This window comes from Cervus canadensis, chromosome 32 (genome assembly GCF_019320065.1).
Source record: "Cervus canadensis isolate Bull #8, Minnesota chromosome 32, ASM1932006v1, whole genome shotgun sequence".
NCBI classification, from domain to species: Eukaryota; Metazoa; Chordata; class Mammalia; order Artiodactyla; family Cervidae; genus Cervus; species Cervus canadensis.
Window position 1 is genome coordinate 26,676,718 of NC_057417.1, and position 25,494 is coordinate 26,702,211.

Genomic DNA, 25,494 nt, shown 5'->3' on the forward strand with positions numbered 1-25,494 from the left:
CAGGGAGCTGGGGTTCGATCCTTGGTCAGGGATCCCAGGGGCATGCAAAGAACCTGAGCAGGTTTAAGAATTGGACGGTCTAGGGAATTCTCTGGCTGTCCAGTGTTTAAGACTCTGTGCTTTCACTGCCGAGGGCCAGGGTTCGATCCCTAGTAGGGGAACTAAGATCCCACAAGCTGAGAAGCATGGTCAGAGCAAAGAAAACAAAAAAAAAACCCACAAAAGAATTGGACGGTCTGGTTTTGAATTTCAGTCACTTACCAGGTTTTTTACCTTCGCCAAACACCGCATGCTGCTGCACGGCAAAACAACAAAAAAACCAGCAAAGAAACAAAAACAAAACCCAAAGACAACAAAACCCACCCCCAATCTGTCTCTGGTGAACACTGTCGATTGCGCTGCATTAGTCCCCATGTTGCCTCCCATCTCCAGCCTGGCTGTGCCCCCAGGGAATGACCTACACAGCCTCCAATAGGCTCCCTTGCCTTGGGTTCAGCCAATGGGAGGAGACGGCAGAGGTTCAGCCAATGGGAGGGGCCGGCAAAGGTTCAGCCAATGGGAGAGGCCGGGAGAGGTTCAGCCAATGGGAGGGGTCGGCAGAAGTTCAGCCAATGGGAGGGGTCGGCAGAGGTTCAGCCAATGGGAGGGGTCGGCAGAAGGCAGGGGCGGGAGTTGAGAGAGAGGCTGCTGCTGTCCTAGGGCTTCCATGATAGCTCCGTTGGTAAAGAATCCACCTGCGATGCAGGAGATCGTGGTTCGATTCCTGGGTCGGGATGATCCCCTGGCGAAGGGGTAGGCCACCCACCTCAGTATTCTTGGGCTTCCCTGGTGGCTCAACTGGTAAAGAATCCGCCTGCAATGTGGGAGACCTGGGTTCCATCCCTTGGTTGGGAAGATCCCCTGGAGAAGGGAAAGGCTACCCACTCCAGTGTTGGCCTGGAGAGTTCCATGGACTGTATATATAGCTCATGGGGATCAGAGTCGGACACGACTTTCACATTCTTTTTTTCTCCTTCCTTACCGGGCCACACCGCCCCCTGGAGTTCTCTCTGCAGTTGAGTCCCTCGTGGGTCCCCGTCCACACCTGAGCACACAGCCCCTCCTTTTAACTCTCATCCCCCCACTGCACAGTCTCACTGCTTCCTCCAGGACTCTGCTGATGCAGTGCCCGAGAAAGGGCACAAAGCTGGACCCATTCAGCTGTTAACCTCGAGAGCCTTGCTTGGTCTCTGTGGAGAGGGGTGAGGGGTGGAGGGTGGGAGGGACCCTCAATTGCACAGCCTGCAAAATGACCATAAAGCTGGCAAAACAGTGACTACATGATCTAAAGGCATCTTACTGCAGGAGACAGCAGTAGCTGTCTTAAGCGTTCTCACTGAACTCATCCAATCTGTTAGCTGATCCATCACTATTTTGTACAGGGGAGACTTCGATTTTTCCTTGTGGGCCCACTTACATCTTCAACAGATTCAAATCCAAACCCTCATGCCTCTCTGGCAGCCTCACCTGGCTTCCAGGATGCCCCCTTTCTCTGGTTCTCTGCCACTTTTGTTGAGCTCCCTCTTCTCGGACAAGGCAGCTCAGTTCCACACCAGGCCCCCTGAGGCCCTTATCAGCCATTCACATTTGAGTAAGAATTAGCTAGCAGTCCACCAGGAACAGGATCAAGTCAGACTCCTGGCACCTGGGTGTTCATGAGCTAGGAGACGTTGGGGGGAGGCCAGGAGGCCCACAGAGAGAGAAGCGGAAACCGCAGGGGTCCTGGGCCTCAGTCACAAGCTTTATTGTCTCGAGCACAGACTCGCCACAGTTCAACAATTCCACTTTGGGGAAGGGAAGGGGAGGGTGCAGGAGGGCTTGGGGGAGGGGCACGGCTGAGCATACACTGGGCAGGCGCAGATGCTCATGGGGAAAGCGCTTGCCACCTGCCAGCCCATCCTGGGGGGCTCAGCTCCTCTCAGAGTGGGCTTTTGGCTGTTAGTAGACTAATCAGTGCCTCCAGTGGGCAGGGCAGCTGCCGGATTTTGCTGGAAAGAGTAGTATTTGACTCGGTTAAGCCACTACGGCATTGCTTCTAGACCGTTGTTAATGAAACCGCATGCAAGAGCTACCGAAAGCCAACGGGGAGCAAAGAGGGGCCAATAGGACTAACTGGCCGCCCCCAGGGTGGGCTGCTTTGGGGCAAGGACGTGAAGACCACCCATCTGTACCTGGGAGCACTCAGGGGTGACCTGGGCACCACCTGCATACCTGTCCTGGTGCAACTGGGGAACACTGTGCTGGACCATCAGGCACCCCCTCTACCCCTAGGGGAAGAGGCCCCTAAGCTGGGGGAGGTGGGGCAGGCCTCCACGGAGACGCTGCAGTGCAAGGCAACCATCCGTGGGTCTCCCGGCTCTAGAGGTGGGGCTTCGGGCAGACGCTGGCTTTCCCATCGCAAACGAGGCTGGAGTAACTTGGCAGGCTTGAGGGGAGGTGGGGAGACTTTTCTTCCCCAGTCAATCCTTGGGTTCTTTTCTTGGCTACAGGAGACAGGACTTAATATGCCCCAGGCAGACGCCTTGTACCCCTGAAAGGGGGCTGTTGGGCTGTGTGTTCAGATGCGCCTGCGTGGCCACGCCTCCCGAAGGCTCACCCACGTGCACCTGGCTGATTCTGTGCACGATGAGGCTGCAGGCACGTGAACAGTGTGTGCAATCGCGGCCCTGCCAGGCCTGGGGCTCAATCCTGGAGACCGAGGGTGGGCGTCCGTGTGGTCCGACCATGACTGACTGCAAAGGTCCCACCCACACGGCATGTGTGCGTGCGTGACCCCTCTGAGTGTGCCTGTGCCGAGGGTCAGAAGGTGTATACATCCGGGTCTGCATGGGTGAGTCTGCCAGTGGGAGGCCAGTTTCGGAACATCAAGTCAACCCGGGGGGACCGCATATGACCTACCAGTCAAAACACGCCCAAAGAACTGGTTTGGGGCCTCCCTGCCCCAGCTCCAAGAAGCCAGGTCTCTGGGGATGGGTAGGGGAAGGAAAGGGGCTTCCAGACTTTCCTAATACTGTGGCTCCTGGCCTTGGGGACCACCCTCTGGACAGCAGCCGCTTGGAGCTGCGTGTGTGCTGGGGTCGGAACGAAGGGCCCACGTCCCAGCACCTTGAACCTGGGGCCTTGCTGGGCAGATGGGCTGAGGGGAACTTGTACCACCGTTTGAAAGAGGCTCATTCGTGTGTGGGGACAAGGAGCCCTGGGGACTGCCTTAGTCTGGAAGAGGCTGCAGGAAAGGGGGTCGCCTCCTGCCTCCTAATGACGGGGCTTCTCTCCTTGGCGCCTGAAGGGGAAGCTGGGGCCCTCCTCTGACCCCTTCCTAGGACAATGGCTCTCGGGGGTCTGAGAGGGACCCGCAGGAGAAGGAAGGGAAGAAAGGGAATGGGGACATGCCCAGGGGCCAAGACGGTCCTCAGGGCAGTGCCTCTTGGGGAAAGGGGCCTGTTCAGATCGCCCCAACCTCCCCAAGCCAACACCAGAAACTGCCGGGTGTCCAAGGCACCCAGGCTGCAGGTCCCAGGGGCCAGGCCAGGCCTGTACCGCTCTCCATGGAAGGTCGTGCTTGAAGAAGCCTCCTGGTCCGGCAGGGGGGTCAAGGGTGGGGGATTGTCCACGGCGGCGGGTACGTCATTGTTACAAACACTGTTCTTGTCTTCAAAGCGACAGTCCTGCCCCCTGCCTGGAGGGGGCGCCGCCGGGGCAGGCTGGAGGGGCTCTGGTCTGGACTGGGCCGCTCCACGGTGTCCCTCAGGGTCAGTGCTTGTCCTGGAGAAAGCAAGGGCTCAGTCAGCAAGGGTCTCAGGAGGCTCAGGGGCAAGTGGCAGAGGGAGTGGGGCAGGGCTGGGGGAGGAGAACTGGCCGGTGCCAGGTAGTGGGAAGAACAGCACGTGCAAAGGCCCTGAGGCAGGAGCACTCTCTGTGCTAAGTGTTTGGGGCACAGCGAGACAGGAGGCAGGGTGGGAGCGGTTTATGGGAAGTTGAAGGGAAGAGGAAAGAGCAGGCTGGATTTACAAAGAGCTCTGAGAGCCTGCGTGGAGGCTGGATCCGAGGAAAGGAAAACTGGTGCTGAGACTCCAAGCCTCAGTTTTCACATCTGTAAACTGGGGTGACCTCCGTGTGCCTCGCAGGATAAAGTCATACAAAGTCTGGACATCAAGTCCCAAGGGGCCGGGTACGGGCAGCTCCTCTGCAGACACAACCCCGACAGGTCCTGCTACAGCTTCCTGCCTCCACCCTGCTCTCAGGTCTGGTGCGGGGTCCCCACCTCCCCACACCCGTCTCTCTCTGCTTCTCAGCCCCAGGGCCAGGCCCTCAGCAGATGCTGTGGCCAGGGTTCTCTGGTCTCCAGGTGAGTGCCTGCAGCCATGGCTCCATCAGCTGAGTTGGAAGGACAAGCCTTCTTTCCTCCAGCCCAAGGTCGCACCGGCCCAAGGTCACACAGGGAGCCAGAGACAGAGCCTAACTGGGCTGGCACCTGGGCCCCAGGTGGGCTCTCTAACACTGCAGGTGAATGGCAGGAGCTAACTGTGGGGGGTGGGCCACCAGATACCCCCTTAACACAGAACCCAGCAAAACACATTCCCAGCAAGGGAGTCAGGCCCATGAAAGTCCTGGGAAACCAATTTTCCACCCACAATTTTATAAAACGTAGACTTTACAGAGACTGCTTAAGAAAGAGAGAAGATGCTACATTTAAAATATTCAGTTGCAAAAAAAACCAGGAGGTGAAATTGAATATTAGAGCATGCTTTGTTCTTGTTCAGTCGCTAAGTTGCATCTGACTCTTTTGTGACCCCATGGACAGCAGTGCAACAGGCTTCCCTGTCCTTCACCATCTCCTGGAATTTGCTCAAATTCATATCCGTTGAGTTGGAGCACGCTATCTACTCTATTACATAATTTAGGGAGTTTCCTAGCAGTCCAGAGGTTAGGATTCCACCCTTCCACTGCAGGGGGCCAAGTTAGATCCCTGGTTGGAGAACCAAGATCCCACAAGCAGTGTGGTATGGCCAAAAAAATTAAAATGAAATAATTTATGTGCTACTTTGCAACCATCACAATAAAGACGGCTCAGGCAAGATTCACAGACCGATGATGAATCCAGGGGGCATTTGAGTCAGGAGCAGAGAATTCACAAGGTCTTCCAGGGTCTCCACTCAATGTTCATTCAGAAAGAACCAGTAACCATACAGTAGGGGTCAGACAACACCTTGACCAGGTGATTAAGATTCACACCTGGAATGAAGGGCAGATGGGCATCACGTGCCCCAGTCGTGATGCCTGGAGAAGAACACGACCTTAACCGAGTATTTCAGCCTGAATTGCAGAACTGGGCTCTAATCACCCCAAAGGACAGTCAAACCCCAAAGGAGGAATCTTCTGTTAAACAAAGAGGGAGGGATTGTGTTTCAAAAATGCCATGCCATAAAAATCCAAGTGAAATGGAGGAAATGTTCCAGATGTAAGGAGACTAAAGAAGACATAACAAGTAAATGCAATGAGCCTCAGTAACCTTAGACTGGACCCGCAGGGAGAGAGCCGTGAAGACACGCCAGGGTCAAATGAAGAAAACAGGTAGGGAGTATGATTGGCTATATTAACAAATCTCATTACAGCATGACATTTGCTGAGACTGATAACTGTACTGTGTTTATGTAAAATCATGCCCTGTTTCTCAGGGAATATGGACTGAATATGCAATTATACTCAAATGGTTCAGAAAAATATTACATGCATATAACACACATCTACACATAGAGAACAAAAAGTAAAGCAAATGGGGCATAATCTTAACCACATGTTATGGGGGGAAGGAGAGCTGATGCTTTAGGTGCTATTTAGTTTTAGTTCGTATCTGTGTATAGGTATTTATGGGCTTCCCTGGTGGCTCAGTGGTAAAGAATCCGCCGGCAAGGCAGGAGATACAGGTTCGATTCCTGGGTCAGGAAGATCCCCTGGAGGAGGGCATGGCAACCCACTCCAGTATTCTTGCCTGGAGAACTCCATGGACAGAGGAGCCTGGGGGGACCGCAATCCATGGGGTCACAAAGAGTCAGACACAACTGAGCAATTAACACTGTCACTTTCATATGTATGTATTTGGCTGCACCAGGTCTTATTTGTAGCATGAAGGATCTTCAGTCTTCATTGCAGCCTGTGGGGTTTTCTAACTGTGGGATCTAGTTCTCCAACCAGGGATCGAACCGGGGCCCCCTGCACTAGGAGCTCGGAGTCTTTGCCACTGGACCACCAGGAAAGTCCCTCGAGGTGCTTTTTTTTAATTCTTGTAACTTTTTTGTCAATTAAAAATTATTTCTAAATAAAAAGAATGTATAGGGACTTCTCCTGGTGGTCCAGTGGTTAAGACTTTGCCTTCCAATGCAGGAGGTACAGGTTCAATCCCTGGTCAGGAAGCTAAGATTCCACATGCCTCAGGGCCAAAAAAACAAGACATAAAACAGAAGCAATACTGTAACAAATTCAATAAAGACTTTACAAATGATCCACATTAAAAAAAAAATCTTAAAAATACAATTATAAAAAAAGGCATGATTATGTCAACTATATGTATTATTCGCTCAGTCATGTCTGATTCTTTGTGCCCCATAAACTGTAGTCTGCCAGGCTCCCCTGTCCATGGGATTTTCCAGGCAAGAATATTGGAGTGGGTTGCCATTTCCTTCTTTAGGGGATCTTCCTGACCTGGGATCGAACCCAGCTCTCCTGCATTGGCAGGCAGATTCTTTACAGTCTGAGCTACCAGGAATACAATTTTTTTTTTAAAGTTAATGTGTACATACATTTACAGACATATAACAGTCTTCATGATTTGCAAGAGTTCTGTTCTACAGAATCAAACTGTCATGAAACTAGCAAAAACTGAACCATTGCTCCCAGTGGAAGTACAAGGTTCCTGCAAATCTCTGATCTGACATTTTCATTGATCGATCAACAGGTAACCATGTTTCATGCGTGTTTCTGCTTAAAGCATTTCACTGAATTCATCTTCTTGGCTCATTAATAATGGACTCAAGGCCAGCAACACTATAACTCATGTCTGAATGGAGCTTCTCTAAAGTATTTTCTGGAAGGCACATTGCAGCCTTCCTTCACTTAGGAACACTAGACGGCTCTTCTAGAACACAACATGATGCTTGGGGGCCATTTTAAACAGTGAAAATCACCAAGAAAAAAGCATGAAAATGTGAGGAATGTGTCACTAAGTAGACCGTGAAAAGGACACTTGTTTGCAGAATGTTAGTACAAGCACGCTGCTTTGTACAAACTCATCTGGGAACGTGCCATGTCTCAGGTGATTACATTTTTCTCTGCTCTGCACGTGTCCATGAATGAACACAAAAGTGCTGTGAGTGTGGAGTTTGGGGTTACAGATAAATGTTACCAAGCAGGTGAGTCTGCAAACAGGGAATAGTTTGGATTGGCTGTACATGTGGACATACATATACATACACACACGTGCATGCTGAGCAAAGTTCGGGAACTGTGTCACTTAAAAATGTCAACCTTGGTCATCGCTGGGTAGAAGAGCTACTGGTGAGTGTGTTTTTTCTGGCCACGCCGCACAGCTTGTGGGACCTTAGTTCCCTGACCAGAGATCAAACCTGTGCCCCTTGCAGTGGACGTGTGGAGTCCTAACCACTGGCCCACCAGGGAATGTCCAGTGTGTTCTTCCTTATGTATTTATGAGTTTTTTCCCAAAAGTTTCCCAATAGGCACATATTATTTTACAATAAAAGGTTTTTTTTTGGAAAGAGGAAGGTTAAAAGAGCAGGATGGGAACTGAATCAAGTTTGACTCCACGGTCCCTCCTCTATGAGTGACCCAAAGGCTCTTGCAAAATGTGTCTTTGTACCTGTGGTGCCTTTTCAAAGTTTCCTCTCCAGAGAAATCAGCCTGTACGCGAGGGCCGTGGGAGTGACGGAGCAAACCCCCCCCAGGGACAGGGTGCCCCTTACCTCTTGTTTGTGGGCCTTGTCTTGCTGGTGGACGCCGTTTGCAGAACCGGAATTGCTGATGGCCTGTTGAAGAGTCAAGGGCGAGAGACTGAGCGAGGTTCACCAGCCAGCATTTCCTGGTTCGTCCACTAGATGGCGAGGTCTTCCCAATAGGACCATCTCAGGCTCTGAACTCTGAGCGTGTGTTTGTGAGTGCTAAGTCACTTTAGTTGTGTCCGACTCTGTGCGACCCTATGGACCATAGCCCGCCAGGCTCCTCTGTCCATGGGATTTCCCAGGCAAGAATACTGAAGTGGGTTGCCATGCCCTCCTCTAGGGGATCTTCCCTACCCAGGCATCAAACCCGTGTCTCCGTGTCTCCTGCATTGCAGGTGGGTTTTTTAATCACTAGCGCCACCTGGGAAGCCCGGAACTCTGAGCAGAGCCCATCAAAATGGGGAAATCTAGGCTCTCAGGGCAAGGCTGCATCTCCACCTTTCGTCTGAGCTCCTCAGGATAAAGCCAAGGACCCCTCAGGCTGGGACTTCCAGGGGGCAAGGCTGAGGCTCTCACCCCAGATCTGGGGGGCACCCAGCTCACCTGGGACTTATCGGGGCAGCTCCTCATGGCCTCCACGAGCCTCTCCACCTGCTGAGCCTGGTCCAGCGCGTCCCGCAGCGCGTCCTCCGTGCTTATTAGCTGGTGCTGCAGCCGCAGGAGCTCCGGTGCCGAGGATGAGGACGGGTCGATGAGGGAGTAGCGCCTCTGATCCGACAGGGACTTCTCTTTGTCCTGGAAGCAGCAGGAGAGAGGACGAGTGTGTGTGTGTGTGTGTCTGTGCGTGCGCGCACATGTGTGTCTCTGCGTGCGTGTGTGTGTCTCTGCGTGCATGCATATGTGTGTGTGCATGTATATGCTGCGGGAGGGTGACCTCTTCTCTGGGCAGGAAACTTGTCTATCCCACATCATCTCTGGGTCAGCCTTGGGCATCACCAGGATGCCCCTCAAGCCTCCCTCCCTCACCTGAGGGTCCCCACAGAAGCATCTTTCCTGCTCCCTGCCCTGGATTCCCAGGTTCTATCAGATGCTCCATGTTTTCCAAGTCTCCAAACCTAGGACCCCTCCCTCCCTTCTTTCCTTCCTGCAAGCCCCCGACTCCCTCCACACTGTCTTACGTGGGTCCTTCCTCTTCACCCCTAGACCACCCACAGCCTCATCCCCTGAACCCCTCCTCAAAACGCCCCCACTGCCCGCCTCAATAGGACATTCCTTCCCTTCCCTTCCAAATGCTCCGCAGCTGACCCCGCCCACCACGGTACCGGAGAGAGGCAGACCACAAACCCTCCCTGCACTGCCCTCCTTGGGCGGGTGCTTCTAGGTCCTTCTACTCTGCTCCGATCCTCTACCCAAGCCTCCTTCTCCATCCAAACCTCCCTCACTTCAGGAGGTTTCTAACCACCAAGCCCATCCCTAATTCGCTGTGGTGCTGGGGACGGTACAGGGGGGACAGAGGAGAGGCTGGTCACGTGTAAACTTGACTAGCTTGTGGTTCATGGAGACAGCGTGGCTCGTCCCCCCCCATGCAGCTCTGGCAAAGAGTTGGAATGGTAACTCCCAAGTCCCTACTAGCCCCAGGGTCTTGGTTTCCAAGTTACACCCAGGCTCACAGCACCATGAGGACCACAGAGGGGTCTGTAACCTCTCTCTGCTGGGCAGACCTGCCAGGACTGAAAGGCCCGGTGGTCCCCACGCCCACAATCTCCGTGCAGACAGAATAATGGACATCCCCCTCCCTTAACCCTGCAGGTCTAGGGCTGCTCCCACAGCAGCAGGCGGGTCCTGGGCTCTCCTCCTGCCTGCGAGGCCCCTCTTCTTCCATCTCCTCCACTGTGGCTGAACCTCTGTGGCTGGGCGGGTGGGCAGCGAGGGGCTTTGTCTTTTTTTTTTTTTAAAAATATGGAACACTTCACGAATTTGCGTGTCATCCTTGCGCAGGGGCCATGCCAATCTTCTCTGTATCGTTCCAATTTTAGTATATGTGCTGCCGAAGCGAGCACCAGCGAGGGGCTTTGGAGCAGCTTCCCCTGACAGCAAGCCTGTCCTCCTGGACCTAACCTGTCCATACCTTGGAGTTGACCAGGCCAGGAACCTGCCATAGGCTTGTCTTGAATGCTGAGCAATGGGGGATGGAGTGGGATGGTTCTGTCCTGCGCTACCAGCCTACCCCACCTGCACTTCTGGGGACTCTGCTCAGTCAGGCCTCTGTTCCCCTCTCGTCCCGGAGATGGATGCATGAATCGCCACTGCAGGACCCTGAACAAGGAGCTGGCTTCTGGTTGATTACTTCCCTGGATGGGGAGCTCACCACCCGGCTGTAGGCCACCCCACCTCTGGACTGGTCAGCTTCTGAGGAAATCTTCCTTTGCATTGCATCACCCAGCCAGCCACACAACCAGCCATGATGTCTACAAAAGGGGCCTCCCGTGGCCCTCCCAGCAGCCACACTGCTGACCCTGCCAGTGGTTCTAGGGGATTCCGAACCCTCACTGTGACTTGGCTGTCCCTGGGGTGGCTGCAGGAGGTCACCAATCTCCATGGCCTGACAGCAGGTCACCCCAGCCCCTCCCTGGTGTCCCCCATCCCCAGGCCGCCCCCTTCCCCACATACCAGCCCGGTCAGCTTTTCCCGCAGGCCCCGGATGTCATCCTTGAGTTTCTGCTCCTTGATCCGCCACTCGGCCTTGTGGACCTCACGGCTCAGGTCCCTCTCAGGCCCCGGGGAATGGCGATTGGCCTCCAGCAGCAATACCCGCAGTTCGTTCAGACTCCTGAGCCGGGCGGGGGTTGCACAGAACAGCAGTCAGCCTGGGTCCCTCATCTCTCATGCTCCACAATTAGCCAGGTGCCTGGGACTGGCAACCCCAGGGGGATACTGGCTACTAGGACACAGCATCTGTGCCGGGAGGGGCCAGAGAGGAAGCGTGAGGCTTGAAACCATCCGACCACAGCTGGGGAGAGACTCGGGTTTGGGAACCGGACAGTCAAGAGGACTCAGCCTTTCTTAGAATTTTTTTGAAGTTTTTTTTTTTTTAAAAAAGAGAATAAAATGTTTGTTTAATTAAAAATAGTACAGATGTGGAAATATAATATTGTATACACAAAACTTATATAATGTTATAAATAAATGTAACTTCCAAAAACTACTTTTTATTTTATTTACTTATTTTAAAAAATATTTATATATTTATTTGGCTGCATCAGGTCTTAGTTGTGGCACACAGGCTTAGTAGTTGCAGCACACAGGCTTAGCTGCTGTGTGGTTTATGGGATCTTAGTTCCCCGACTAGGGATTAAACCTGTATCCCCTGCATGGCAAGGCAGATTCTTAACCACTGGACCACCAGGTAAGTCCCAATAAAATACATTTTTAAGGTAATAATAAAATTAAGTGAAATTAAAAAAAAAATAAAGTATTTATCCAAGAGAGCTCATGGGGCAAGACATTTTAAATACCTGCTATCAAATAACTTTTATTTCCTACATCAACTCTGGTAGTAACTGGCAGTAGCTGCCTGGAATACTGTGGTGAGACTGATTCTGAGGCCACATCTGGGCGTTGCAGAAAAAGAGTGCAGTGATCAATTAGCAATGTCTCCCATGGGCAGAGGCTGGGAAAAAAGGATATACCCCTTCTTAGCTCTTCCCCTTGCCAGAATCTACTTTAGAGGAGGGGAAAACTCCCTCTCTAGGTGGCCATGGGTAGTTAAGAATAAAGTAGAAGTTTGCTGTCACTGATCCTTTCCCTTTCTTCCTTCTTCCTACTCTGAATGATGATACGTGATGGCTGGAGCTTCAGCAGCCACCCTGCAACCATGAGAAAGAGTCTAACAGAACCCAAGAGAACAAAGGTGTCGGCATTGGTACCTTGAGCCACTGAACCAAATGCCAGCTGTAGCTACCTCCAGATTTCTTGTTATGTGACTAAAATAAATCTCTACTCATTTAATCTGCCAACACATTTCTAGCTGATCTCCCACTCCTATCCTAAGTACCAAAGAAGCAAGAAGCAGCTCATGGTGACCTACATCAACCAAGGAGGGCTTCAAGGAAGAGGAAGTGGGAGTCCTCAATACTTTTTAAGAGTTTCAAGGGGTCCCCAAGACCAAGATATTTGGGAACCACTAATCTTTCCTATGAGCTCTGCTTGGAGAACTGTGTTAAGAAGGATTCTGAGGCTTTGCTGGAGCTTAGCAGCAGACAGTATGGTGATCACTGGTGATGCCAGTCATCTGTCCACCAGGTCTATTCCCTGGCTCGCCTCCAAAAAACACTGGGTGCTATTAGCTGGGTGGAGTGAGGGTCACGCTGGTCTGACCACCGCCACGGCTGACTCACCGCTCCTTCCGGAGCAGCTCCTGGCTGATGAGGACCAGCTGGCCCGAGGCATCATGGGTCTTCCGGGACACGGCCTCCAGCTCCAACTCCAAGCGCCGCTTCTCTTTCTGGAGGGTGTCCACCTTCTTCTCCCCCAACCTGCACTTGCCCTCCAGTGCTGAGGCCAGCCGGCAGGACAAGGAGGGAGAGGGTTGGGATCGCCACGGGAACCTGTCCCACCTGGGGGCCAAAGCCCGGGTGGGGAGTAGGCTTTCCCGGGGAAACGGGGGTGTTAACAGGGACACGCGCCACTGAGCGGACCTCTCTCGTCCTGTAGGGCCAGGCAGTGAGGGGCCGAGAAGAGCTACTTAGGAAAAGCAGACCACGGCCTCCACACAGCAGCCGGGCCCTCTGGTGTCAGGAAAGCAGTCCAGCCTTTGAGAGACAGGGCCTGGGCGTTTACAGTGTCGCCTGGACGAGGGAAATCTACAACTTCACCTTGGCCCCAGAGGAATCTGAGGTCAACTGACCTTTGTCGGGACCCATTATGCCACGTGAATGTGATGGGGAGTGGAGAGAAGGGGGGTGAGAACCGTTTCCCAGGATGGGGGCCGACTCATAGGTACCACCACTGGCATTCTGGTGGACAAGAAGCAGGGCCAGTTTGTCACCAAGTCACAGATTCCAGGCCCCCTACCATGCCCCCCGCCCCCACCAGGCTTCATCCCCATTTCCCCTGGGCCTTGTCTTTTGCTGCAGCCAAAGTCCTTCCCCTCCCAATTCTGAAATCCTGGTATTTCTTCCAGGGGCTAGTGCCCAAGTACTGTACTAAAAGGCAGAGAGATTGAAACCCAGGGGTCTTCAAGCCCAGAAAGAGGAAAGACGTGATGCAATTGCCGAACACAGGGAACAGAGGCCTGGCTCTGGGGAGAGAAGGTGGCTGGGGTCCCCCAGTGTTTTTTGTGGCTGTGCCATTCGGCCTATGGGATCTTAGTTCCCCGACCATGGATCAAACTACTGACCCCTGCATTGGAAGCACAGAGTCCTAACTACCGAACCATCAGGGAAATCCCTGGGGCCCCCACTCCCCCCACACTGCTGCCCAGGTGGAAGTCCAGTGCAGGCCACCTGGGCCAGACTGACTTCTCCTCGGGCAGAGTGGGGAAGGGCACCCTGGCCAGCGTCATCTCGCCCTCCCCTGCTGGACTGGCACGTGGCCTGGTGAAAGCCCCCGCATCTGCCCAAAAGGAGGGAGACTTACCACTTACTTGGGCCCTGAGTGTCTCGGTCTGAGATGTTAAGGCTGTCACCTCTTTGTCCCTCTTGTTCAGCTTGTCCTGCAGGCCTGGGGAGAAGGGGGAGATGAGGAGCCATCAATACCCCAGACCCAACACTGCAGTCCGGCGGACGAGGGGGTGGCCCTCCCAGCCAAACCCTAAAATGATGTCACACTTGGCCTCCAGAGTCCAAGTTCTTTCTCAAGCCAGTCGACCTTCTGGGTGAAGTGAGAGTTGCGTCCCACTCTTCGTGACGCCATGGACTATACAGTCCATGGAATTCTCCAGGCCAGAATACTGGAGTGCGTAGCCTTTCCCTTCTCCAGGGGCTCTTCCCAGCCCTGGGATCTAACCCAGGTCTCCCGCATTGTAGGCAGATTCTTTACCAGCTGAGCCCCAAGGGAAGCCTGGGTAACCCACCCTGAAGAAGGGGTGTCAGTGTTGTATGGTCTTGAGCAACTTAACTCTCAGACTCTCAACTTCCTCAAGTGAAAAATGGGGCTAATAAAGGTGCTCACGTCACTTGGCCACATGCATTCAATACTGGATAGCCCAGGACAGTCATGAAAAAGATGCACAGAAGGTTCTAGAACTGTATTAACTTTCTGTACGTTAATTTATAAATTCAATGCGATACCAGTAAAAATGCCAGCCAGATTGTAATTTTTGTGGAACCAGATAAGCTAATTCTAAAATCACTTGGAAAAAAGTTTTTTTAAAAATAAGTAAATAAAAATTTTAAAAAAGGAAAAAACTTTAAATAAAATCAAAGTCACTTGGAAAAATAAGCAAGATCAGCCAAGAAAACCTGGCAAAAAAACCCTAAAAAACTTCTTCAAAGAATTAAACACACAATTACCATGGGTGTGCGTGCTCAGTTGCTGAGTCCTGTTCGACTCTTTGCGACCCCATGGACAGTAGCCCACCGGGCTCCTCTGTCCATGCAATTTTCCAGGCAAGAATACTGGAGCGGGTTGCCATTCCCTTTTCCAGGGGATCTTCCTGATCCAAGGATCGAACCTGAGTCTCCTGCATTAGCAGGCAGATTCTTTACTACTGCGCCACCAGGGAAGCCTGCAATTACTATACAATTTAACAATTCCCCTCCCTAGTATACACCCTCAAAGAGCTGAAAACAGGAACTCAACAAGTACCCCCACATGCACACTTAACGGCAGCACTATTCACAACGGCTGCAAGGTGGAAGCAACCCAACTGTCCATTGACAGGTGAATGGATGGCAAAATCGGGCGCATGCATACAATGGCCTATTGGTCACACGTGGGAACGAAGCACCGACCCGTGCTATAACGTGGGTGAACCTTTAATATATTATGCAGAGTGAAACAAGCCAGACATAAAAGGCCACGTGTTATATGATGCTATCTATATGAAATATCCAGAAGAGGCAAATCCACAGAGACAGAAAGCAGATTAGCAGTTGTCAGCAGCTGCGATGAGGGGAAAATAAGAGAATGACTGATAATGCATATGGGGCTTGCTCTTGGAGTGATGAAAAAGTTTTGGAACTAGACAGAAGAGATGATTGCACAACACTCTGAATATATCAATGCCCCTGAATGGTTTGCTTTAAAATGTTTGATTTTATTTAAATTTTGTCTCAATTAAAAAAAAAAAAGGTGGGAGGGGGGACTTTCCTAGTTGTCCGGTGGCCAAGACTCCATGCTCTCAATGCAGGATACCCGGGGTTTGACCCCTGGTCAGGGAATTAGATCCCATATGCTGCAACGAAGACCCAGCAAAGCCAAATAAATAAAAAAGAACAGCTGAGAGAATTTTGGAAAAAAAAAAAAAAAGCCTAAGACCAGCCTTGCCAGTAACTTAAATATATACAAAGCTTCAAAACACTGTAAAAGTGGTGCATGAACAGACAGATAGGTTATTGGAAAGGAATAAAAAATCTAGAAAGTCAATTACCTGATGGAATTTAAAGATGGTAAGTTTGGTTCATTCAAATCAGTGGAGACAGGGAGATGAGAGGTTTTCAAAAATGGTGTTGGGATAAGTGGGCACTCTTGGGGAAAAAAATTAAAGTGGATCCTTACCTCACACCTGGAGTAAGAATTCTATGTGAATCGATTTACACAGAAAAAGAATAAGCCCAAGATCCCCAAAATAAAAGATTGATTTTTAAAAATCTGCATGACAAGGGACTTTCCTGGTGGTCCAATGGTTAAGACTTTGCCTTCCAATGCAGGGTTCGATGCCTGGTTGGGGAGCTATATTGTAAAACTTTTAAAATGGTCCACATCAAAAAATATCTTGAAAAAAAGAAAAATAACAAAATCAAACACACAGTCCAGTTCTCAATAAACACCCTTCGGCTCTTGCATGTGTGTGCTACGTCACTTCAGTCGTGTCCAGCTCTTTGTGATTCTATGAGTGTAGCCCGCCAGGTTCCTTGGTCCATGGGATTGTCCGGGTAAGAATACTGGAGTGGGTTGCCATCGCCTCCTCCGGTGGATCTTCCCAACCCGGGGATTGAACCCATGTCTCTTACGTCTCCTGCACTGCATGGTGGATTCTTCACCACTGGTGCCACCTGGGAAGCCCAGGCAGCTTTCACCAAACACCAGATGAGGCAAAACAAAGTCAAACCCAGCTTGGAGGCAAAACCCACCAGCCTTTCCCCAAAGCCCCACATCCCGCCCGACCCAGTGGCCACTCACCCTCCACAGTCTCCTTCATCCTGATCTTCTCCCCTGAAATGTCGTTGGATTCAATCATCTGAAAGGAGAGCCCTGTAAGGGGGATGCTCACCTCCCCGTCTCGGCCCCCAGCCCCAGCCAGCCCACCTCTCCCCAATACAAGGAGACCTTCATGGACTTGCTGCAGCAGGGGGCACAGGTGTTCTCGGTCAGGCCTCCCTGACAAGAGGACCCCTGCTCTGCTCCCAGGACCCCCCAAGGCTGCTTACATAGCATCCATGTGGTCACTTCCTGTCCTTTCCTGTTTGCAAATGTCTATCATATTAAACAGATGTCTCCTTCCTGGGGACGCCTACAGAGGACCCTGTTTCCACCATTATCCAGAGGCAAGACTCCCAGCCTCGGTTTCCCGTCCATAAAACAAGAATGGACTGCCATGGGGCAGCACATGCAGAGAATGCCCAGTGACAGCTCCCAGAGGTACTTCAGGAAATGCTACCTTCTTTCTCTGTGTGCGTGCGTGCATGCTAAGTCATTTCAGTCGTGTCTGACTCTGCGCGACCCTATGGACTGTAGCCCGCCAGGCTCCTCCCTCCATGGCATTCTCCAGGCAAGAATACTGGAGTGGGCTGCCATGCCCTCCTCCAGGGGATCTAACACTTCCTTTAAAAAACAAACCCAGAAGCAAAGAAGCAAAAACTCAACTAAGAAAAAAAAAATCTGTGTGGCAAACATCAACAGGCTCCTTGCTGCTTCTTGGCAGACATTTCTGGCTTCCTGCACAAGAGAAACTGGCTGTCCCCTGAGCCTCCAGTTTGCCAGACCCTAGCACTGCCTATCAGGTCAGCGCAGAGTTGAGCAGGCAGTCACCTCCATCCGCCCGCCCCTCATACCTCCGCTCATACATCCCCAGCCCTGCTTCAGCCAGTCTGGTGTGATTAACAAAGCCCCCTAGGTCTTTATTTTTGCAGGGAAAATGAGGTACACATTAAACTTTTTTTTTAAATTCCCATACTTACACATGAGAACAAAAATCAAATTGTCTTTGAACTTAAACCTTTGAATCTGGAGGGCACGTGGGTCCAGACCAAGGTCCCACGTGTGTGGAAATCAGTAGGCGTTTCTAAGGTCACCACCCACTCCCTGGTGGGAGGTCTACGGCAGAGCGGCAGCAGGCCATCCTGTGGAACCACAGCTCCCCAACCTCCCTGCTAGGGGAGTCCAGGTCCTGGGGCCCCAGGCCTGACCCTCCTACCCTGAGCAGCCAACCAGGCCCTGTGCACACAGCTAACCTGCAGCTCTTCTTCTCAACTCTGCCCAGCGTCCTGGGAGGGCACATGCTAAGAGGGGCCCCCGCCTGGGAGAAGGGGGCAGATGGCTGGTGCAGTGGGGCCTCAAGGCATGACACGGACAGATCTCCTTTTACAAAAAAGGCACCTCCTGTATGGAGAACTCCTGAACACTGGTTGCTCAAATGCTAAATTCTGGATTAAATGTACAAGGGGAACCAGAAGCTCAAGAACCATGGGGGCTGATAAAAAGGCAACCATCTTGGGATTTCCCTGGTGGTCCAGTGGTTAGGACTCCAAGTTTCTACTGCAGGGGCCCAGAGTTCGATCTCTGGTTGGGCAGCTAAGATCCTGCAAGCCTCAAGGTGGCGGGGGGAGGGTGGCAGGAGGCAATGACATTGCTGCAAATTGTCCCTTCATCTAAGACTTTGTCATTCCGGTACTTCTCTGGCCCTTAGGCAGTGGGGTTCAACAGGAACTCTGCCACTGATGGGCAAGAAACTCCAGGAAAGCTACTCCGCTTTGGAATCTGTTTGCTCATCTATGAAATGAAGTCAATATGGACCCCAAGGGAGTCCAGGTGAGATGGGGCATCCTAGGGCCTGCACAGGGGTGCTGCCCAGAGCCACTCACGAGGCCCTTCCTGGCCCCGCGGGAGCACCCGTCCATGACACCTGGGGTCCCGGCCTCCCCAGGGTGCTCAGCTGGGACTTCTAGATTTGAAGCAAAGCTGATACAGGTGGCAGCAGTCTCCCCAGGGTCACACCCCTCTGGCCTTGCAGAGCCCTCTCCCGGGACCACTCCCCCACCCCACCGCTCCACTTGGGAAGGTGGCTGCCAGACTGTTGTTCCGTCTCGTTGGGACTGGCAAATAGGGGGCCACCCTCAGGTCCCCGAGGTTGGCGCTCGGGTCAGAAATGGGACTCCCTTACCCCTGCCCAGGGGTGGACAGGGTTTGCCTTCCACATCTCTGCCAGTCCAGTGCTGGAGCTCCCAGTACCAACGCCCTGGGAAGGCCTGGGAGCCTGCACAGTGGGAAGTGCCTGCCAGCTGGGGAGAAGGCTGCTGTCTGCGCCCAGGGACACTCCTCTCCAGGCTGGCCTGTGGGGACCCAGCCAGGTCTGCTCAGACTGCTTGGGGGCCCCACGGTCACTCAGTCCTGCTGCCCTTCTGACAGAGGGGCCAGGGGCTCCTCCTCTGAGCCAGGTGCCCTCCGATCTCAGAGAGGTATGCTCCGGGTGGGGTGGGCAACGAGGACGCTTCCCTGGGCTGCAAATAAAAGGTCAACAGACGCCTGAACCCTCCCCCAGCCAGGCCCTTGAGCCCGGGGCCGCTTGCCGCCCCGTGGGCAGGAGGGGCGGCGGCCACCTACGTGGGTGTGCTGGGCCGAACACAGGGACTCGACGGCCTGGAGTCTGTTTTCGGTGACCAGAAGCTTCTCCCGCAGCCTCTCGGCCTCCTGCTTGCTCTGGGCCTCGGAGCGCTGCAGCAGCTCATAGTCCAGCATCTTCTTCTCGGCCAGGGAGATCTGCTCCTTGAGGAACTCGATGGCCTGCGCCTGGCCCTGGTACTCCACGTCCAGCTTCTCCAGCTCGCGCACGCGCAGCTCCGCGTCACGGCATCGGTCCTGGGCCTCCTGCAGCTCCAGCCGGTGCTGGCCGGCCTGCACCTCCAGCTGGGCACGCCAGTGCTGCTGCAGGGCGGCCAGCTCCTCCTGGGCCTCCTGCAGCTTCTGCCTCAGGCCCTCCTTCTCCTTCACGTGCACGGCCGTCTCGATGTCATGCTTGGCCCTCAGGTTGCCCAGCTCCAGCTGGTGCTCCATCTTGATGCCCTCCATCACGGCCTTCAGCTCCCCGATCTCCTTCTGCTGGGCGCCGGGGCCCGAGTTCAGGGTGGCCTTGAGATCCTCCAGGGACTTCTGGTGGTCCGAGGCCAGCGAGTCCAGCTTGGACTTCCAGTTGTCCATGAGGCCCATGTTCTCGCTGGTGGCCTGCTGGACCTTGGCCTTCAGGTCCACCACCTCCTGCGCGTACTTCTCGTTGGCCGCCCGCAGCTTGTCCACCTCCGCCTGGTAGGCCCTCAGCGCCTTCTCGTACTTGTCCCGCAGCAGGCCGCTCTCCCGCTGGCGCTCCTTGCCGGCCGACAGCAGCCGCTCCCGCAGCCGCAGGGTCTCGGCGGCCGCGGGGTGGTCGGCGGGCGGCGGGCCGGAGTGGAGCAGGCACTGCTGCAGCTCCTCGATCTCCTCGCGACGCAGGCTCAGCTCCTCCTCCAGCTGCAGCACCCGCGACTTCTCGGCCACCGTGGTCAGCTACCGGGAGAGAGGGAGACCGGGGTCAGTGGGCCCCCAGGGGCGGGGGCAGGGGGAGCGGGAGGACGCAACAGGGGGAGGTCACGGGGAGGACGCCCCATCCCATCTGAGCGCCACCCCCTGCCTTGGGCCCCAGTGATTCGGGGACTCGATGGTCCCCGCTGCCCTAGCCGGCTTGTAACAAATCCGTGGTTAAAAGAAACCATCTGGGGACTTCCCTGGTGGGTCCAGAGGTTAAGACTCCATGCTCCAATGCCAGAGGTGCAGGTTCGGTCCCTGATGGGGGAGCTAAGATCCTGTGTGCTGCGTGGTGCAGCCAAAAATAAATAAAGCAGCCAAGGAAGAAAATGGTTGGATGGCATCATCGACTCACTGGACGTGAGTTTGAGCAAACTCCAGGAGATACTGAAGGACAGGGAAGCCTGGCGTGCTGCAGTCCAGAGGGTGGCAAAGAATTGGACATGACTGAGCGACTGAACAATAACAAAGAGGGGACAAAAAAAAAGGAAACCATCTATTTGAGGTTATGGTTTTCTTCAAGTTTAAGTTATTCGCAAAAGGTGGACACGACAGAGGGGATTTTGCACTATCCTGCTCTAGAAAAGACTCAATTAGAATGACTGGATTCACGAGAGGCTGTTTAGAGCGGGTGGCCACAGAAGGGTCTGCCATTTTTATGCCTAATGCAGAAAAAAAAAAAAAAAGAGGCCCCAGACCCACCTTCTGATGGAAAACTCTGAGATCAGAGGATCCACCTACCCAAAGCCCACTTTGATCAAGTCGGTGGTCACAGATTTGAGAATAATATATTTGAGGGTTTTAAATCTTTTATAAGCTTAGGGAATTTGTTTCTGAAGGTGACCTTTAGTTCAATAAACGTGTTTTTGGCTTTTTAAGTCGGGTTGAACCCTTCCCAGAGGAAGATGCCTCAGGGTGGAGGGCTTCAGCCTGTCAACTGTGACTTGGTTTCTGCAAGCAGCTGCTGTGTACACATGTGTACTGCACACGCAGTCACCTGGCAATGGCCAGCGTGTGGACAGGGACGTGTGCATCTGCAGACACCCATAGGCCCACGCACACTCACTGGTGTGCTGAGGCCAACCTGCAGAAGCCGGTGGTCACCCGCCCCACACCCTCACGCTGTGTACAGTGGTTTTTGTCAATCACTGCCGGCTGGCTGTTTAACTCGATCACCAGGGGCCCTGCAGCTGGGCTGGCCAGCTGTTTGGAGGTGGACCTGCGTAGGAGGCCAGCCCCAGACGGGCATGGTGGGCACGGAGGCGCCAGCAGGGTCTACAGACTGGTCTCAGATCGTGCCCTGGGACCCAGGGGGACCTCACTCCCACACAGAGCTTTCCCTGACCTCAGAACCACTCATACCCTGGGGCTGATGGAGAATCATATGCCCTGGGGACCCCCCACTCCCCCAAAGTCCCACCACTCCCTCAGCCCCAGGTCCTTCAGGCTGCACCCCCCCCCACCCCCCGCCCCGTGCCATCCTATTGAAGACCTTGGATCCCCAGTCCCCCGACCACTGCCTTCCCCAGCCTGGGGAGAGGGGAGGGGTGGATGGGTCGTCCACACAAGGGGCGGAATGTTCCCAAGAGCCCCAAATTTCTGAACATGACAGAGCATTGTCTGGGCAAGGCATGGGTGAGGGGTGGGAGAGGCTCTCACGGGACCTTCCCCGGCCAATGGGACCACCAGCTGGGGCGCAAAGTCCCGGAGAACCAAGACCTCCCCCTTCTCCAACCAGCATCACACGGCGGAGGAGCACAGAAGCACGTTCCTAAACCGGCACTTCCCTCCTAGAAGGGATGCAAAAGGGAAAAACAAAAACCGAACAAAACTGGGAGGAGAGCAGCCAGAGAGAGAGAGAAAATAATAAAACAGGGAAGCTGACAGGGGCGTCGGCGGGCCAAGGCGTTGGCGGCGGCGGCGGCAGCGGTTACCCGGTTGTCGGCTAGTTCTCGGAGCAGCCGCTCGGCCTGCGCCTTCTCCAGTAGCAGGTTTTGCTCCAGCTCCCCGATGCGCGCGTGCTCCAGCTGCGTCTGGGTCTGTCCACCCCGGGCGGGTGGCGAGGTGGGGACAGGAGAGAGGAGCACAGGCGAGAGGAAGCCGGAGGAAGAGAGAAAAAAGAGAGAGAGAGAGAGGCAGGTCATCTTCTGTGCGCAAGACAGGAGAGCAGTGGAAGGAAGAGAGGAGGTCTGGGGAGGCGCCCGCCCCTCGCTGAGCCTCAGCAGGATCTGTTTAAGGGCAGAGGACAGGCTGCAGCAACCTTGCCCAAGCCAGCCCCTGGATGGGGCGACAACGGGCACCCGGGTCCCTTCTGTCACCACCCCCACGTGGCCCTTCCCCTCGGGGAGGAGCCCTGCCTACTCCCCACCTCTCATCAGGGAGCCGAGAGCCGCTTTCCGCCCGGATACCTGCACCCAGGAAACCCCCAGGATGGCTGGATGAGTAAATGACCCCAGGTTTCCTGGTCCCCGGGCCTGTCTTGAAGGTTGAACCAACTGGAAGGAAGGGTTTCAAATACACCCACACCATCATGATTCCCCTAGCCGGCTTCCTAAGTGGAGGCCGGGCTGTGTCTCCCATCGCCCTGCCCTGAACCAGGCCCCAGCGGTGCCCACTCCCCGGGGCCCCCTGCCGCGGACGCCTGGTCTCCCAAAAGCACAAGGGCACTTTTGTCCCAGCTTCACAACACCCGCCTCACACGCTAACAAAGCCCTGCATTCTCAGGGCATCCAGGCTGGCATTTCGATTTTACCCCAACAGATCTGCGGGGGCAGCAGGAGGCTCAAGGCTCAGGGCATCCAGAAGAGTCTGGACCCCAAGTTTTCGGCACGGAGAAGCCAGAGGGTTGGCTGCATCCTTCGGCTCAGCCCGTCATCACCAAGGAGAGACAGAGGTGACAGAAGAAGCGAGCGGCAGTTCCCGGGGAGGCAGGCTGAGCACCACAGCACTACTGTGTAAAACCCAAGAATACACACCCGGCACAAGTGAGGGAGACAGCGACAGTGCAGACTGATAGAATCGTCTCAGAAACACGCACGCAATTCATCAAGAGCGATAGAGACCTTTATGTCCTTCGCCTCCCGATCTCATTCCTGTGAATTCTCCTAAAGGAACAAAGGTGTCTCTCTCTCTCCCCAAGAGGGCAGCATGGCGCAGTGCTACAAGACAGCCATGGTCAGTCTCTTTTGGAAAGTTAAGGGGTAAAGATGGTGAGTCAACCCCAGCCTTGCAGGGGCCATGGTCCCCCCTGATTCTCTCCCCCTGATGGTGGGCACGGCAACCCTGCCTGAGATTCCGCCCACACTAAATTGAAAAAAAAAGTGCAAGTGTTGCCAAGTCGTGTCCGACTCTTAGCGACCCCAGGCACCAGACAGAGCCTGATCACAAATACCATATTGGTGGTCCCAAAGGCAGGAAAAAGCTTCTAGCTTCACAATTTCAAGGTCAACTTCGTTTGGTACCCCAACCACCGCAGAAACCCCCTTCTTGTCACTTTCAGAACTCTCAGCCTCCTGTTCCCTGGGTTGGGGTCTCCCTGTGGGCACAGGGGAACTCATAGGAGGCGCTTGCTTAATTTAATTAAGTTCAGTCCTAGGAGTTTGGGGAGGGAAAGTGCCTCTAAAGGCTAGGTTTTAGTGAGATGGACAATCTGGCTTTTATTCTGCTCCAAGGATGCTGCCCAGGGCGTGAGGAGCAGCAGCCACCATGCTTATCTGGCAGGGCGGTGTAAGCATGGGCATAATTTTTGTTTCACACACCAACTTTAGAACCTACCCCATCCCGCGGTGTCTCAGCTGTCTCCCCAACTCACAGGAGAGAGAGGCCATGCTGGCGGGACACCCTCAGGCTCAGAATCACCCAGCAACCTGGGACAGCATGAAGCCTAGAGCTCAAGACGTCTGGATTTCAGAACTGGGGCCCTTCCCCAAACCAAGCGTGACTCCACGGAGGGGAGACACGGACTTCTGGCAGCAACACGGAGCAGTGATGGAGGCTCCAGCAGTGGGGCCTCCCTGTGTCCCTGCCCCTGTCCAAATCCTGGAAGCTCGGTGAAGCCTGGTCTGAGCCCCTGACCTACCATTTTTTTCTCTTCTCCTTGCATGCACAGTGTCTACCCTACTCCAAAGCACAAAGTCTCTGCCTTGGGACTCCCCTCAGGTAACAGAGGGCTGGTGTTATCAACGGGGGGCTGGGAGGGCGTTTCCCCAACCGCACAAGGGGCTCCTGAAGGTCATCGCCCCTTTTCATCTCCCTCAAGGCCTCGAGCTGCACAGCCAGTTCTCAACAAACAGCTGATTCTGAGTTCCGTCTCTTCCTGTTACAGTGGGTGTTCCCAAGCCAATGAAAAATAACAGCGAGATGCTATTTAATCAACAGAACAATAACACAAGCCCCCTGGATGATAAATCCCCAAATTTCCTGTCTACTTCAGAACCTCAGAATGTGACCTTGTTTTGAATAGTGTCTTTGCACAGGTAAACAGTTAGGATGAAGTCATCCTGGGTTAAGGTGGGTCTGATGACTTCCTTTTAAGGTCACGTGAAGAGACACAGGGACACATAAAGAGGAAGGTCACGTGACCACGGAGGCAGGGATGCCGCGACAAGCTGAGGAACACCAGCGGCTGCCAGCAATCCTACCAGAGTTGGGAGAGAGGCGTGGAATTGACCCTGCCCATACCTCGATTTCAGACTTCTGACCTGCAGCACTGTGAGCGCATCAATGTGTGTTGTCTGGAGCCGCCGCTGAACTGTGACAGTTTTTCTTTCTGCAGCCCCAGAAGGTGCTACAAATGCCTGTCATTTGCTTCTCCTGGTGGAGAAGTCCTGTGGGTATGCTGGTGTGGGGTTTGGGGGAGGACCAAGGAAATCGTGGGCTTACACAAGGCATTTAGTGCCACAGACTGGACGCTCTGAGACTGAGCCCCTGCACAGGCCAACAGTCAAGGTCAGAAAGGCCGTGCGAGGTTGTCATGGGACATCTCACACATTTGGGGGTGGGGGGGAGGACAAGCAGAGAAATGGGGTCACATAGCTGGAGGGGTCCTAGGAGGAGCTCAAGGTGTTCTGGGGGCTTATTTTTGACTTTCAGATGGGGGTGGGGATGAGAGGGACTTGGGTCCATGTGCCTTCCGGTTGCCATGAATATGGTCACGACAGAAACAGCAGCAATGGGACTCCACTGCCCTTGGACTGAACTAGCTGTCCGTCACCGTTTGCCCCACCCTCCTCCTCTCTCAGCCAGGGCTGATTGGATCTGGGGTGGACACCGATCCAAAGCAAGACAGCCCATTGGCTAGCCTCGGACCAATCAGATTCTCTCAAGAGGACAGCTGGGAGACAGTAAGTGCTGGAGCCTGGGAGGGCCCGGGCAGGTGGATGTCAGGGCAGAAGGGAGATGTGTCAAGAGACCTGCAGACACAGTGAGAGACAGACAGACTGACCACGAGTCATGAGAAGAGGGAGGCGAGTGAGGGGGGAAGAGACTCCCTTTCTGATGCTGCTCCTCCTTCCAGTTCTCTGAACTGTCTGCCCTTGGTGCTGTGAGATTTCCCGGCAGCCTCTTAGTA

The 25,494-nt window shown here is 53.9% G+C and overlaps 1 protein-coding gene and 1 non-coding gene across 3 annotated transcripts in view; both read right to left on the bottom strand.

Annotated features, from left to right (window-relative positions):
* Positions 1–1,759: 1,759 nt before the first annotated feature.
* Positions 1,760–25,494, bottom strand: part of CLIP2 (CAP-Gly domain containing linker protein 2) — a 75,248-nt gene continuing 51,513 nt past the window's right edge. Inside the window, exons 9-17 of one of the 2 annotated variants that reach the window (XM_043454889.1) lie at positions 21,860–21,964; positions 18,972–19,907; positions 16,332–16,389; positions 13,626–13,709; positions 12,386–12,542; positions 10,659–10,818; positions 8,592–8,783; positions 8,013–8,075; positions 1,760–3,801 (exon numbers count right to left, since the gene is read on the bottom strand). In XM_043454889.1, the coding sequence (XP_043310824.1) occupies positions 3,790–3,801; positions 8,013–8,075; positions 8,592–8,783; positions 10,659–10,818; positions 12,386–12,542; positions 13,626–13,709; positions 16,332–16,389; positions 18,972–19,907; positions 21,860–21,964 (1,767 nt within the window). In that variant the 3' untranslated portion in view covers positions 1,760–3,789. The remainder of the gene's footprint in view (positions 3,802–8,012; positions 8,076–8,591; positions 8,784–10,658; positions 10,819–12,385; positions 12,543–13,625; positions 13,710–16,331; positions 16,390–18,971; positions 19,908–21,859; positions 21,965–25,494) is intronic. The other variant, XM_043454890.1, reaches the window with a different exon arrangement.
* On the bottom strand, positions 9,942–10,048 carry LOC122433688. Its single transcript, XR_006267171.1, has one exon. It is a non-coding gene; the product is annotated as a U6 spliceosomal RNA (small nuclear RNA).